Source organism: Agelaius tricolor, unplaced genomic scaffold, assembly GCF_023055355.1.
Source record: "Agelaius tricolor isolate 1412-34295 unplaced genomic scaffold, bAgeTri1.0.p SCAF_16, whole genome shotgun sequence".
Classification (NCBI taxonomy): domain Eukaryota; kingdom Metazoa; phylum Chordata; class Aves; order Passeriformes; family Icteridae; genus Agelaius; species Agelaius tricolor.
This window is the reverse complement of record NW_027269276.1, coordinates 16,507,113-16,523,612: the sequence shown is the minus strand read 5'-3', so window position 1 is coordinate 16,523,612 and position 16,500 is coordinate 16,507,113. Positions and strand designations below refer to the sequence as shown.

The window sequence follows — 16,500 nt, the reverse complement described above, 5'->3', positions numbered from 1 at the left end:
GAGAAAGAAAAGCAAGACATACAGAAAAACATACAGATAAGGGCAACAGCATGAAGCCAGGAGTTATATTTTGATTGTCACGTATTTACTGACAGCCCTAGGTGCTGAAAAGGAGATAATTCTCTACAGTCTGTGCTCCCACCTCAATTCAGAGTGCAGTCTCGTGAAACTGAGAGCCAAAATGCAAGCAGGATACTCCAGAAAGGAGCTCCTGCTTCCCTTCATCTCCTCTCTGATCCTCTTGCTCACTTCACAAAAACCCTGGTGCTTGCCAGACTTCTACAGCAGCTCAGCCAGTTCACAAACTACAGACAACATTCTACAACAACCAAAAGCTGTGTAGTTTTTCAGTATTTTGATGCACCAGTGGAGCTCAGGGTTGGACAGGGGTGTTCCTGGCTGGAGAAAGGCCATAGAGAAGCAGCTGCCACCTTGCTGTACACCTGAGAGCTGGTGGGGCTGATGAAGTGTGAAGCTGCTGCAGGCTTCCAGAACAAAAACCAGCTCTGCAAAGACACGGTGCTGTGTAAATACCAACAGCTGCAAAGCTTCCATTCCATGGATTTATGTATTCATAGCTCCTGCTAGCTCCAAGTCAGGCAGGCTGATTTTGCCAACACACAGAGACAGCTTTAGCCAACCAGAAATCTTTATTGCAGCCATCCTTGCAGTCAGAATGATGACCTCAAAGACAAGCTAACTCAGGTCATGTTTTCTATGCTGCTGTCCTTGTAACACAGGAATAGTTGCTGAACCACTTTCACCCTGACAAGCTCTCAAAGAGTGGTAGGAAAAGAATAATGTATCTGCATGAAACAAAGATATGAATCTATTAAAAAAAACAGATCCCAAAACCCTGAGAAACTGCCATATGCCTAGAACAAAACCAGGGAACTGACCTAAATTTTCACATGCAGAAGCTCTGGCTCCGGCCTTCACTGCCAGGCTTTCTCACTCTCATTCAGAGATACCAAGATGGATCATCAGAGGGCACTGCTCCCCCCAGGAGGAAACTGGTGAAGTGGACAGAGATTTCAGAGATCTGGAAATGCACATTTACCACATAACTGTGAAGTTCTGAAACGAGGGTGCAGCTGGAATTTCATTTTATATTTGCTACTCTCCCTCCTCAAAAGCACTTCAAGAATGTATGGAATTTGCAAGTTTGAATTCAAATTTACTGAGGCTGAAAACTCAACCTTTTCTGTACTGGCAGTAAGTGAACATTAACCTCAAGAAAAAAGGCAAATTCTGTTCTTGCATCCTCTTCTTCTGTCCTTATCCTACCATGTCCCTTCACAGATTTTTAGCAGGGTGAAGATAGACAGCAATTCTTGTCACCTTCATCACAAAAGGAAAAAAAAAGGCTGTAAACAGAATTTGTCTCTGTGCATTTACATATGTCTGAGCCACTCATCATTAATGCCAGTAAGCAAAAGAAAATTTAACCCCTTCCTCCTGCATATCAAGTTCATACATGTGCCTAAAAGCCACTATACAGAAGTACTCCTACAGGAGCAGATGCTTTGCTTGGGTAACAGCAATTTCAGAGAACTGAAATCATTGGATGACCATGTCAACACTCTCCATAACCAGCTGTTAGACACAAGGAATGCAGCCTTTGTTTTGCTGCATGTATAACATTCATCCTAAAAGCACCACAGTCCTTCCTGGGAAAGGTGTAAGATTAATTTTCCAGAGCTTTTCACTCTCCTGGACTCAGCCACCCTGCTGGCCTGCACCTTTGATAAATTTCCTGCTAATCTGCCCCCAGTCCAAACAGTTTACTTCTCTTCCTTCAACATTCAACACACAAACCCAACATAGGCAGGAATTTAAAGTGTTATTGAGAAAAAGGAACTTCCTCTGAGAAGAATCCAAATACTGATACAGTTGTTAACACCCACTTTGGAAGGGGAGGGCTTTGAACAGTGTTTGTAGGCCTTGAATTTCAGCTGGGGATTTCTTTGCAAGTGTCTTGGGCTTAAGCAGTATTTCAAATAAATTAGATGAGGGAATTCTCTCTTGATTAACACTAGAAGAGATTTAATAAAACTAGAACTGCTGATATGAGATAGAAAGAGAAATCCCACAGGGCTATTGCTTCAAAACAAAAACTAGAACTCTGTCTCTGATTTCCAGCGAGTCAGGTATTCAGTGGGAGTAACACTGTTCCACTCAATTCAAGGAAACCAGATGGTATCTAGCAGCCCAGGATTTGGACAGGTAGAACTCTTTTTCATTAAGGTTTTAGAATCCAAATTTATAAACAAAAAGATCATATGGACTTCAGTGCACAGACATATTTCTAGGGAAAAGTGAGAATACCTTTTGCCTTCCAGAGCATGCATGACCATTCAGTAAACAGAATATTTAACAACTTTAGGAGAAGAGCCATTTCATCAATGGGAAGAGACAGCAGAGACCCTTACAATTACCTTACATCTTAGAATAACTTGCATTTTTACATCTTCAGACACACAAACCGTTAGTGCTTGCACAGTAAATAGCAAAAACACCCAAACCTCCACAGCATAAGAATTACAGGTTAATTAATAAAACCCTTAAATAAGTTGAAGTATAAATGCTATGCTTTGTATTACATAATGGATGTGGACACTTCACCACACACAAAATGGTACAGTTCATACAAAATCCAGAGATTTTGCAATTAAGATAGCAAATCATTAATATATTAACGTTTTAAAAACCTCAGTACTATCAGCAATGAAGGAGAAAGAAGCAGCAAAACTCTTGATGGTTCCCAAGCAGAAAGATGCTATGGTAAAAGTAAAGGAGAGGCATCAGTGTACTCATGACTCTGAAGGGTACAACTGCAATGAAGCAGAAGGTTAAAAAGACCCAATTTCAGATTCCAAATGAATCCACATTATCAACAGGAAGCTGCCTGAGCAGAGAGGAAGTGATCTCTTCCTCTAAAGAGCCTGAAGGCCTCAGATCCCCCCACTTCCCTTAGATGATAATTAATCATCAGTCCAATTGCCCAGCTGCAGAGTAAACAGGGGGAACAAACAGGAACAAACAGAGGAAGTATTACACCACATTGCTCAAATTGAGCATGATTTACCACCATCTGCTCCTGGTGCCACAAACAGGAGCACAGGTTACAGAGGAATGAGGTTTTTCTCTCGTTATGAACTCACTGCTGCTCTGCTCTTACTCTTTCCTCTGGGTGTGCACCTGTCTTGCTGTTCCTGTCTCCAGCTCCAAACCAGGCAGTGTCACATGGCAGCTGATTACCCAGTATCTTCACCATTACACAATTAGTGGTTTAAAGAATCTCCAAAGCATTCTAAATCTCAAGATAGTCTGTCCCAGGAAGAGGGCAGTACCAAGCCTGTTGGTATAGACAGAGCAGGCATTAATCTGCCAACCAAAATAATGAGATGTGACCACAAAAGCAGCATAAAGACATGGCTGCTCACAGCACTGTGACCTCAGAAAGAGCATCAGCAGAGGCAGAAGTCATCCAACCTCCTCCACAGAGCACCTACACCAAGTACAAATGTCATCAGGCTACAGTTTGCTTCATTCTCAGCCAGCACGTGGGTAAAGAGAGGATAAAAATCTAGTAGGGGAAAAGAAAATCAAGTGGGGAGTTATGAATAGTTATCAATAGTTATGATACAGAAGGTTCTTAAAGAAAATCACTATGATGGTGGGAAATTAGGGAGGACAAAGGAAGACAAAGATGTAAAAAAAGGGATGAATGAGAGATGACATTTTTAAAGTTAGTCAAGTTGGGGAAAGACCCTGGCAACCATTAGCTATAACCAAAAACTCTGATGCTTTCACCATTGTAAGTAATAATCTAAATTCCTTCAGCTTTTCCAGAGGAAGACACTTAGGATGGAGAGGTGGAATTTCAAAGGTTCAAAGGTTAACATGGAATTGCCAAAATCTCTGACGAGAGATCAATGTAGCAATAGCTCTTTCAGGAACATGCAGTTAAAATTGAATCAGAATGGATTCAGCGTTGAACAATTTTAATGAAGCAGTGTCAAACAAGCACATCAACTTCTTAGAAACCAAGGAGCTCCAAAGTTTAATTACAAAAACATTGTACAGAAAACTTGGCATTTAAACAATTCCAAACACGTTAATCCAGCAAATGGATTCTGCTTTCATATATTTCTCTTAACATTTTTGCAAGTGACAAAATCATTTTATTCCTCTCTTCTCCTTGACACCCACTTCATTTTTTTTTAATCAGTCAACACTGAAAACTGTAAACTGAAGTGACACTCCGAAAACACTGGAAAGACAAAATCCATTTTTATAGGGTTAATAAACATAAATAAGAAGCTTCTTAATGAGACAAAACATCATCTGTCACATCATCAGTGAGCAAGAACTCAGTCTTCTCCCAGCTGCTTCAAGATGGATAATCCACCCCACCTCCTTCCTTGTGGGAAGAAGCAAGAGATTTGTCAGTCCCCAGCTAATAATATCACTTTAAATTTCCTATCCCACAACACTTGCATGCTTCTCAGCAGAGATGGATGAGCAGTATCCATGAGCAGATTTCTGTAAGCAGGCAGCCTGGAGCCATCTGACCCTACTGATGGACTGCATATGTTACAGCCTGCAAGTGCATCCTACATTACATGGAATTTCTGGAGTCTTTATGGGATACAACTCCAGGTATTAGATAGGATGCCACAGACAGAACTTCAGATTTTGTAAATCAGTTTTTGGCTATGCAGCGCATTTTGGCCACTTCAACAGAGAGTCAAACATCACCAGTTCTAAAAAAACCAAGATACATACATGAGATGAAGGTGTAGGTGCTTCTACTGGAGGCATTAAAAACCTCTAGGATTTACAACATTCTTTACAGAACACACTAAAAAAGTTCATGGCAGCATCAGCTGGTCTCATCCATGCTAAGGAGAGTGGAAGTCAATGCAGTAAACTGAGGTTCCTTTTTGTGAAGTCTTGAAAGCAAAACAGATAACAAGAGAAAGGAGTTTCCTCCCTGAAGGAAGACTTGATTTACATGGAAATCCTTGCTTCTTGGCTACAGCAATAACCCCAGGAGTAAGCTGAGACCTGGCATAAAGGCGCTGACCTGAAGATGGCTCCAGGCCAGCACGACGTCCGTGTGTACAGCGCAGGAAAAGAAGAAACTGGTTTTTAATCTTCAAAATATTTGTATCCAGGTACATGAAAGTGATGCTGACAGCAACACAAACAACCTCCACATCACAACAGGGAATCTTAACACACGTCATGAGCAGGAGCAAAGAGATTGTCACGTGGGAGCAAGAGCATTTCAACCACCCCCATAAAGCCCAGAGATGTCCAACAAGTGCTGAGCCAGTCAGAACCAACACTTTGACAGGAAGCAAAGGGCAGGGAAAGTTTTGCATAAGCCAGTGCAGGCAGTGGGTGCCCCAGCTCTGGCAGGAGGTCTGGTGTAGCTCTGCAAGATCAGACTCAAACATGCAGAGCTCCATTCAATGCAAGTGAAAGGCCATTTAGGTCAGCTGGAGCACAAAATGCTGAATGCCATGGGCTCCATGGGCAGTACTGGACTGTACAAAAGGTGAGAGCAGAAACAAGCTGCAATGCTGAGTTCTGTGGGCTATGTGGAGCTAGTTGCTAATAACCTTCTCTGCTCTAATAATTCATGCAAAAATATATGTGCTGCTTCCAGACACATTGATTCCCAGCACAGCAATTTCAGGAGGGCAGGGAGGGGAAAAAAAATGCAATCCCTGTGCCCATTTCTCTTTTTATAGAAAACTGCTTTCCCCATGAGATCATTCTCTCAAAAACAAAGCAGTAACATTAAATTAGACTGAACAAGGTATCAGATGAAGGGCAAGCTTTGTGGGTTTAGTCTAAACTGAAGAATCCCATTTTCCCTGCTGAGAAGAACTAATGTTTCACTTTTTATCTTGATTTCCACTGATCTTTGTGGATAGTAAAATGCTCCAGCAAACGTTTTCAAGAGATGACAGGAGACCTTCACAGAAGAGCAGGATGCAATGTGCAAGAGAGGTGCTTGAAGAGAGGGGAGAGAAGAAGTCTGTCTCATAGTAGAATCAAGTCACAAAGCATCAACCACAGCCAGTCTCTAGCAGGGGCAAACTCACATTGTAGGAACTGCAGGCTAACACAAAAAAACCCCAGGATTTTGCTTAAGAAAAGCTCCTATAAACATAGCAGGAGGACAAGACAGTGCACCAAGAAAAACTCCCTGTTAGAGCAGAGAACACAAGCACTGCTATCCCAGTACTGCAAGAATCAGGGAACAAGATCAAAAGAAGAGAACTGAAGTGAAGGAAGGTAACCCCACAGGATAAACATGAAAACAAAATAAAAGACACTAGAAGACATTAGGCAATATAACACATCAAAGTTATTACTACAACATATAGGCTGACTCCATTTCACAAGCTGAGATTTCATCTCCACAGCCAGCCAGTCCACAGAACACAGGCACCCTCACACCCAGCAAAATCCATAAAAAATGTAGATTGCACAGAAGTTGCATGCTCTTAAATGGTCACACAGAGGACAGTTCCAAATGCTTAGTGGGCGGTGTCCGTGGCTTCTTAACATCTCTTAATGCATTGATCTGTTTGTCTCCCTGACAAATCACACAGGCAGGGCCCAGCACAAACCTGCCCTCCTGCCTCCCACCCCAGGCTTTCCCCCATGGCTTCTTATTCCACACTGGCCAAAAAAATTTTGTAAAGCTTCCCCGGGTCACGAGACCTGCAGACGAAACAGAAAAATAAGGGTTAGAAGGCTCCAATCTGCCAGGACCAAACAGGCACCATGACAGGGGTGTGGGGTGTTTGATCTGAAAACACAACACTCAGGACAGTAAAGCAGCCTCTAGAGACACAACCAAACTGAGTGGCTGTTTCCATCCAGTGCTCCCCATATACTGTTTGCACAAAGAAGTTTTTACCATGCAGTACAGAAAAACCAAAATATTGACCAGTACAATCAAATATCCCTAAACACAATGTACAAAGCCACCGAAACCCACCTCAGATCTGTGAAAGAGTTGTTTTCAGGAGCATTATGGGCACAGTTCTCTGTGGTATTGATTTGTGATGTGTCCCAACCTCAAACAGAGACCACTTGGTTGACAGAGATTACATCCAGCATTAATATACACATATGCACACTAACAAAGGGACACTGGTGATGACAGTTTGTTGATACAGTTTATCACGTGCCAGATGAACCTTTTATCCAAAGCTTCCTTGTTTTCTAGGGAATCTCTATCATTTTCTAGATTTGCATCCAACAAAACCCAACCTTCTTCCTTCCAAAATTTAGTCTCAAAATATAATCAGTGCCAAGTGAAAGTCAGTGTAATTAACAGTCCCATTAATTATTTGATCATTATATTCCATTACAAGCATGTCATTGACCAGTGAAACTATGTGATTATTAATCCCATTTTTGACTGCCTCACACTCTTTTGCTGCTGAAAAGAGAGAAGGCATTCATAGGAAAAGAAAGGAAAGAAGTACTATTTTTCAAGTAGAGGTTAGAAAGAAGAATTTTAAAGCAAGAATTACTTTTTCTAAATCAATTACAGCCAAATCTAGTCTATCCAAGAAAATTATATGTTTAGGAACACAGGAATTGTCCATCCTTTAGGAAAGATGAAGCCACCTGGCAAGAGAATGAAAGTCTAAATTTTAGTAGCTTTGTGATATGATTTTTCTAGCAAGGTGCTTAAAGGACAAATATCCATTTCTGGGCCTGGCATACCCTTCTAATAACTGATGGATGAGAAACTGCTCTCCCTGTTAGCCATTCTGTAAAACCTCCCCTCTGAGGTTTTCTCTCTCTGAGCCTGAGAACTAACTGAAAACAGTATACAAAAAGGAGGAGGTTGATGAGCTGCTGAAAAATCCCAGACCTGGATCGACAAGCTGTTCCCTTCACAAATAGCAGCAGTAAAGGCACTTCTTTATTCTGCTGGGAGCTCAGTCATCTCTTAGAACTACAGTGTGTTCCATCTGGCTACCCTCCTGAAGGACAATGATCTCCCAGCTAAAGCCACACTATAATGGGAAATGTGTAATTAACTGTTCTACACAGCACCACAAAAGGTCAGAACCAGAAAGGATGAAAAGCCCTGTCTTCATATTTGCAGATGGCACAAGGCAGCTTTATTTGCATTTCTAAACACTATTCAAGACATGTACAGTAGATCTCTACATAATAAATGCCTGAAGAATGAAGGTATGCACTTTGTTAAAATAGAAATAGGCAAACTCCTCATGGCTGCCTAGTGCTGTGCATCATGGGCAAGTGGGGGAGTGAGAGGTGTGGGAAATGCAAAGCAGCACAGTAATGCAGAAAGACTGGTATTTACTTCTTTGTTAATTTGTTTTTCTACTCTGTTCTCTATTACAGTTTTCCAAGCTGTTAAACAGCAGCAAAAATACAGAATCATGAGCTCAATAATAATCTACGCACATGCCACATAAACATTAGTCTCAGCAAATGCTATGTACAGCTTTGCATCTAAGCCTTCCTCATTACAACAGCTTGACTACAGGTGCCACTGAGCAGAGGTAGAGCATTTTCAATTTATAACAGAATTGAGTTCACCTGTAACCTCTTGAGACAAATAGAATTTCCCCATGGCCATCAGTTTCTACAATTACTGCTAAAATCTTCAGATTTACTTCACTCAAGAAAGGAACCTTCTTCTAAATTAGTCACCCTGTTACCATTCCGTCAGAACTCTTATTCACCTTATACAAATACATAAAGATCTTGGAGCTAAAGGGAATTTCAGAGCCCTTTAATGCCGTGGAATCCTTTCAACCCAATTTGACTTTCATTAAGACAACCTGCTCCTGCAGCTTTGAGGAAGAAAGCCTTTGGATTGTACAATCTGGTGATCAGCAGAGGCCTCAGCAGCAGAACAGGTGCCAAAGGCAGGGAGCAGGCACCAGGAGCAGCCTGGCAGAGAGCACTCACCCCGTCACTAACGCTCCAGCCTGTTGACCACGTCCCGCACGGTGGCGATGAGGTTCTCGTTCTCCTGGGGGTTGGCCAGGATGATGCTGTGCAGTCTGTTCATGTAGGAATCGATCGTTTCCATCGTGGGAGTTTCCCCACTGCCTACGGTCAACACAGTGGAATGAGCCACAAGAGACTTGCATGACCACAGCAATTCAAAAAAGTTAACACTATGCTAAGGGTAATTTGTGCCAACTCACAAACTGCTATAGGAGGTGATTCTGCTGTGCACCACCTCTTGTGACAGATTCTGCTAAACAATGTCCTCCTAACTCCACAAAGTGAGTAGTTCCAAGGATATCAGGACTAATGAAGCATGGCTCTCTTTTATTTGGGTCTCATAGTTGATTATAGCAAACTCTTTCAGCTGGGCATTCATAGAATCTAAGCAGGTTCCCTGGCAGCTGACAATACAGACACAGCCCTTATTTTAATCAAGGAACTTGCACATCCTGTCTATTCTATTCAGTAACATTTTCATAAAACAAGTGAAGGAGAGCCAGGACTGAATATGTGTCTCACTTTATTAGGAAGAGTAGGAGCAATAAGAAAATAAATGTCATGTTGAAATAAAGCACTGACTCTACATTTCCCCCTGCATGCATTTTAGTATTTCATTATCCCATGCAACAAAAGCTCAGAAATGGCCGAGAGCACAGAAGTACGAGAGCAGCCTGTGGTGGTGTTCACAGGGGTCTCAGGACAAGAGAAGAGACAAGAATCTTGTCTCCATGTTTCAGAAGGCTGATTTATTAGTTTATGATATATATTATATTAAAAGAAAATGATATATTGAAACTCTACTAAAAGAATAGAAGAAAGGATCAATCAGAAGGCTAGCAAGGAATAGAAAGGAGTGGAATGATAATAAAATCTTGTGACTGACCAGAGAGTCTGAGACAGCCAGACTGTGATTGGCCATTAATTAAAAACAACCACATGAGACTAATCAAAGATGCACCTGTTGCATTCCACAGCAGCAGATAATCATTGTTTACATTTCATTTCTGAGGCCTCTCAGCTTCTCAGGAGAAAAACTCCTAACGAAAGGATTTTTCATAACACGTCTGTGCCAGCAGCCCCCGTGTTCTCAGGCCACAACACGACACAAACACGAGCAGTTCCTTTTCCCAGGCCCACCTGGCAGCGGGACTGCAGCGAAGCTGCTGGTGAGGGCCTGCCTCAGGCTCTCCAGGTGCTGCTGCAGCACCATGTTGCGGCTCCGCTCCTGGATCACGTCCACCTCCAGCTTCTCCACGGCCGTGCGCATGCTCTCCACGTGCTTCTGCAGCGCCGCGTTCCTCTCCTCAAACTCCATGTTGGATTTGCGCAGCTGCCGCAGCTCCGCCTCACGGGCTGCCAACATCAACCCATCCCAGAGAGTCAAAAAACTGCTACAAATATCTCTAGGACCAACAGGCAATGAGACACAATGTTCTGGAGTGCTCAGCTGATAATTACAAATGGTGGCGTTGTGGTTTATAGATAAAGAGCATCACATCATGGAGTGACAACAGCACCTACAGTGGTACTTTACAGAGATCATTCCTAGAGACAAAGACAACTAGGAAAACATTCAAAGCATCAGAATGGAAATGAATGGGGGAACTGATCAGGGAGGAAGACTGCAAGACTGATTTCAAATGCAATCAGCATGACAAAGTTTAGTAGCAGTGCTAAGAATCTTGCAATCAAGATATCAGTTACAAAAATAATCTTCTGTTGACCATAGAAAGTATCTGAATCTAAATTCTGTTCAGTGAGGAAAGTCTTCAAGAAATCTGGCAAAAAATACTCAACCTTGAGACACACAGATATGAAAACTAAACAGGGTAACAGAAAATATATCAGTGTAATCTTCCACATATGGGGGGAAATAAAATACTGCTAACCAGCCTGATCACCACCAGGATACATTTTTGATATTTCTTAGTCCTATAGAACAGTAGACAAACCTCGAACTGGCTGGAATAAACATCAGAAACATTCTCAAAAAAGGCTAATTTGGGAAGACAATGCCAGGAAAAACTGCTTTTCAGCCATTGTGTATATACAGAGGTAAGGTAATAGCAGAAACTATACCCAAGTCTTTATGTGAGCTGAGATGGGAGAGTGCAAGGACTCTTCAGCTGGACAGCATTTGCCAAGAATTTTGGAAAAGCAAGGAGGAAAGCATCCTGGAAAAGTTAAAACTACCTTTACTATGATTCAGGAACTCTTCTGTGAAGATTGGGATATCAAAGACAGATCTCTCCTTTGTATCTGCTTCTTTCTACAACAGAACAAATAATAGCATAGTTAAACAGTTTGTTTTCAGGAATTCATTGAACTGTTTTGATCATGAGAATAAAAGGCCAAGGAGACCAAAACCTGAGGCAGCTAAAAGCTGTATGGATTAAAGACACTTCCAGCTCCTACCAAGAAAGGCCAAAGGAAGTGTCTTAGATTTTCAAGATATAGGTTTAATCAAACCACCATTAAGAAAGAACATACAGCATACTAAAATACACTCTTTCATCCTAATGACATTATACCTAAGAATTATTAATTATTATTTTAAATTATTATTATATTATTAGAATTATTTTATTATTGTTATTATTACTATTATTATTATTTTTAAAACTATCTGAATGCATTCATATTTTCCACCACCAACCAACTGACACATTCTGAAATATTCTTTACAGAAATATCAACAAAAAGGAGACAGAGTGAGCAAAATGCACAATAAGTTTCATGGCTCTTGGCCTTTCAACACCAAAGCAAAAAAACAAAAACCACTTGTAAATCAGGAAATGCTCTACAACTTAGTCAAAAAACTGTACATAATGTGATTTGACTCAAGGCAAAAATCCCCTACTATAACATACTTCAGTCACCACTTCTAAATCAACAGGAATTAATGCTTGTTTTAGCACCTGAATCATTATGGACAAAGCCAATGCAAATTTGGTTTGATAAACTGCAGCAACTACAATCAACCTGTAACTTAACACAGAAATAAAGTTATGCAGGAAAGAGTGTCTGTGGAGAATAAAAGCTTTTCACAACTCTCAAACACCATAGCTGATAATGAATCACCAACTCACCATCCAGAATTGCAGTGTTACACATGACTGGTGTCCTCCAGCAGACAACCCCAATGTCTGACAGCTGCTAAGGGAATTCTGGCCCTGAGGTCAGAGCACCACAGTGCTGTCTGCCACAGAGGGGTACCTGAATGCCAGCTGACAGCCAACCAAGACAGACAGGACTAGATGGAACTACAGCTACTCTGTTTCCCCTGAGGAGACAGACTGTCCATTGATTGCCTTTAAAGATAAGCTGGCTTTTATTGTGTGGCACAATTACAGCTGAGGAGCTCTCTATTTACTGAGTGAGAATTCAAACCTTACTTGGCCTGAATCAGCTGGAGACACATGAGAAACAGGGGAGACTGGAGGGAAGGGCAACTCTTCCCAGCTCTCTGAGGCACTGTAGGATTTATTTAGGGTTTATGATCACACGCGCTTTTCACTGAAGTTTTTGTACATGCTGCTACAGGGCAAATGTCTCAAGAGTATATTTAGAAAGAGAAGACATACACAGAAGTGTGAATAATGCATTTGTTTTGTCTGAACACTGCCTAGATGGCTAAGAATTAATTTCACCCCAGAATCCAGGATCTCAACACTAATGTGCACCAAGAAATGTTGGCAGTTATGAAGCTTGGTTAGAACACTTATAAAACATCCATTTTAAACATTCTAATTTGTGCTCACTGTTACTACCTGTGTGCAAAGAGCCACTGGCTTGGATCATCACTGGCTCCTACAGAATAGATGGTGGAGGAGACAGAACTGCCAGGAGAAGATATTCTCTTTGCAGCCCTAGGTTGCAAAGGTTCTTCAGATAAAAAACAAAAAAAAAAATAAGGCTTTAGATGTAACTGCCCAGCCTCCAAAAGGCAAGAAATTCTACTAAGCAGAAGAGTGATCATTAAAACCATCAGCACTCTCCCATTACAAAATACATTACCCAGCACATAAAAGATCCTCTTGAGAACCCTGAAGTACTTAAGCCACTCTGAGGTTCACTGAAGATTAAAATCCTAAAGCTTTGATTACCTCCTACTGGAAAGGACCCAGTCTGTTCAGTTCACCTATCATTTAGTCATTCCTCAAACCAAAAGACAATCAGAATTCTTTCTATCATTTACCCTAAATAAGACTGAGATGCTTCAAGAGTCAACAATCTCATCTGGTTATTAAAACTGGGGCTGAACTCTGAAGATTCTGCAATGAATCAGACTTGAAGTTCTTAGAGACTTGGTGAAGTATGGTAATGAGACAGCTGAGATTTTGGGGGGTTTAAGCTCACCTTTGCTGCCATGGTCAGGCTGCAGACAGTGGAAGGAACAGATATAATAAATGTACTACTCCATTAAGTGTTTTCAGAGCAGGAACCATGAGGCAACCCCTGCTCTCAGTCTGTGTGCACAAACCTTTGAAAGCTTTCCAGTAACAAGTGTAACTGAGTGCATGATGCCAGACCCACTTGGAATCAAGCAGCTTGAGGAAATAAACAAAAACAGAACAATGGAGAACAATTATCCAGGGGTTTAGTCACTGCTGATGACAATAGTTCCACTGTATATTGCTATATGTGACATTTATGAAACTAGAATTTGAAGGAAGAAAAATGTTCTATTTCATGCATATAGATGAGCTCAGGGGACAGTATGTGCATGTTTTTCAAGGCAATATCTATTATAAGTTCTCTCTCATCCTTTAGTTATATTTTATTATAATCAGTATTTGAATTGCCCATCATGAAACTCTTCAGAGGTCAACTCTATGTACAATGTTGAAAATATCTTCAACACTGACTCACAGAAACTACATCAATAAACACTTAAGTTGAGGAAGGGAAAGAAAAAAGCTTTCTTTGACCTTATTTTCTTATATTCTCTCAAGAAATAATTTCATCAGCTTGTACCTGCTAATCACAAACACAGCAACAGAAGTCAGTGTGGACAGGAGAAAGCAGCAAGATGACAAAGAGCTTTAGTCTCACTTCCAGTAACAACTTGAGCAGACACTTCTAAAAGCAATCTAAGCTTTTCTGCTGATTCCGACCTATACAGGATTATAATACTTGACTTCCCTGACAAAAGATGCAAAAGCACATCAGGTGATAAGCATGTGGGATTTTATAAATATAAAGGTGAAAAACACCAAGTAGTCAAAGGCACAGTTCAGAGTAGGATGTCTGACTGACTGACAGGTTGATGTTCAGCTGTATCTGATGAAGCTTAAATGTCCTACAGGGTGAGGAGAACTCATTTTTTACTGCATTTATGATGTGAAACATCAGCAATGATAGCTTGAATCAGAAGGGTAAGAGGGAAGACTCCAAATTTGTAGATTGCCACCTGTATACAGGTTATGTAACAGTCACAGTCAACCTAGAACTTGAAGCCTTCAGTTTTTGTACAATTAGAGACAAACTTGGATTCAGTGACTGTAGAATCAGAAAACTTGGGGACCACGTACTTCTAAAGGATAATCTCACTGCAAGCACTTCCTCTAGGAGTTAATAAAAGGCATATAAAAAACATGCCACCAAAACATTGTCCTGAAAGTGAAAGGTACTTTCCTTCAAGACCAGTAGCTGCCTCTCAGCAGTGCTCAGCCTTGTCACTATTGTAATGAACACATTAGAAGCAAACTGGATTGCTTTCCCAAGGCAAAAAGCCTCACAAAGAAAAACAGATCTTTCAGAAAGCCCTATTGCTTACAAGTGAAGAGGCTGTGTATAATCAAGATTTTTTCCCCTGCTCTTTGTTTGCAATTTATTGGTAACCATTACAGAAGCACTGTGGCCCTAGGTAATACAACTGGAGAAAGCTGCAGTGTTTCAAGGAGAGAGAAACCACAGTCAGCCAGGACACACGAGATTTGTGCTAAGATGCCTGTGCTGCAGCTGATGAGCTCCAGACATTATCACTCTGACATTTTATGCAGAGGGCAAGGGAGGGCAGGAGAGGGTTTAAGCCAGAGATTTTCCAATTATTTGGTTGCTTTACCCATTTTCTTCTCAAGGAAGCCACAAGCATTTGTGTTACTGCAAAAAATTAGTACCTGAAGACAGCCACCTAAAGGTGCTGACTTGGCAGGCTTATGGAGGTCTCACACTATTTTTAGGTTCTTAACATTGCATTACAAAACAGACCAATGTTTTAAGTGTATACTCTGCTCCATTCCATCATTTGTACCTGCCCAAGACTCATCAAATTTAGTTTTGTCATACCAATGAGTGTAAGAATACTCAGTCATTTCTAACTTTTCAAAACCTGCATTAGGAAGAGTTCCTTCCTTACTAACCTGCATTAGTAAGGAAGAATTCACAGTCAAGTTCTGATAAACTGGGTTTTGACTTCACTATAAGTTTTTTTCACCTGAAAGTCTACCCAGTGATGTAAATGTAGAATTAAGAGGTTTACCTCATGATCATGAGCTGGCTGTCTTGCTCCATCTGAAAAGGAAAACAAGCAAGAAGTCTCTCAAAATAAACAAAATTTAAGAAAACAAGCAAAGAATTAAGGCAGTTACACAACTCTAATTACACAACAATTCTAGACAGATTTGTGCAGCTCTGCTACAAAGCCACAGAGAAGCTGTGCCTAACTTTGATGCTCTTAAAGCATATCCTCCAACACAATCTAGACACAGTTAAATTCACCTAAGTCTAATTCCCTTTACACACAGCTGAGGTAAATGCCACAGAAAGAACACTCAGTTTTTAACCAGGCTCTAAATCCGAGGCTTTCAAGGAGTGTCAGGCTGCATGGCTGGCAGGGAATCTTCTATTGTTCTAGTTAGGCACATACTTTTGTCCCATTCAATACCTTGTCTGTGTGATTTGCCTTTTTGTCTGTCCTGTGCTTTCCTGCTGAAGACTTTGTAGGCTTCAGTCTTCTGGTACTGCTCCAGCTCCCGCATGTAGCGCTCCTTGTCTCTGTCTGCTTCATCCAGGTAGCGCTGAAACAAAAAAGTCCCAGGGTTTCAGGGAGTTCCCTCCCCTTCGGGAGGAAGGGAAGAAAAACAACTTGTCAAATGAAGTGCTGATCCATTTCACCTATGCAAACAGGAGAGGAGTGAAGAAACAATGAGGTGCAAAGACATAAGATCTCTGGATAAATTACTGTATTCTGGTGTCCCATTTTCTCTCTCTTTTTTATAATATCTGTTCTCTTAATTTTTTTTTTTGCTAGGCCTAGGAGTAACTTGCTACTCTACTCAACTGAACATTACCAACATGTCATAGACCAGACACTTCAGAATTCCTGTTCTGTGGCCAGGAGGAAGTGCTGCCAAACAATACCATCTTATTATCAGATGATGCTTTATAGTTCAGACCCATAACAGTAGAGTTCCAAATACACACTCCTTTTCAGGCCCCACAGACAAGAAGCACCACCAAAAA

General features: G+C 41.1%; 1 protein-coding gene across 4 annotated transcripts in view; it reads right to left on the bottom strand.

Annotated features, from left to right (window-relative positions):
• Positions 1-3,990: 3,990 nt before the first annotated feature.
• The window catches only part of HMG20A (high mobility group 20A), a 39,630-nt gene continuing 27,120 nt past the window's right edge, over positions 3,991-16,500 (bottom strand). For all 4 annotated transcript variants that reach the window (XM_071441795.1, XM_071441794.1, XM_071441797.1 and 1 more), the window contains exons 5-10: positions 15,923-16,055; positions 15,518-15,549; positions 11,227-11,302; positions 10,171-10,386; positions 8,989-9,132; positions 3,991-6,747 (exon numbers count right to left, since the gene is read on the bottom strand). In XM_071441795.1, coding sequence (XP_071297896.1) covers positions 8,996-9,132; positions 10,171-10,386; positions 11,227-11,302; positions 15,518-15,549; positions 15,923-16,055 — 594 coding nt within the window. In that variant the 3' untranslated portion in view covers positions 3,991-6,747; positions 8,989-8,995. The remainder of the gene's footprint in view (positions 6,748-8,988; positions 9,133-10,170; positions 10,387-11,226; positions 11,303-15,517; positions 15,550-15,922; positions 16,056-16,500) is intronic.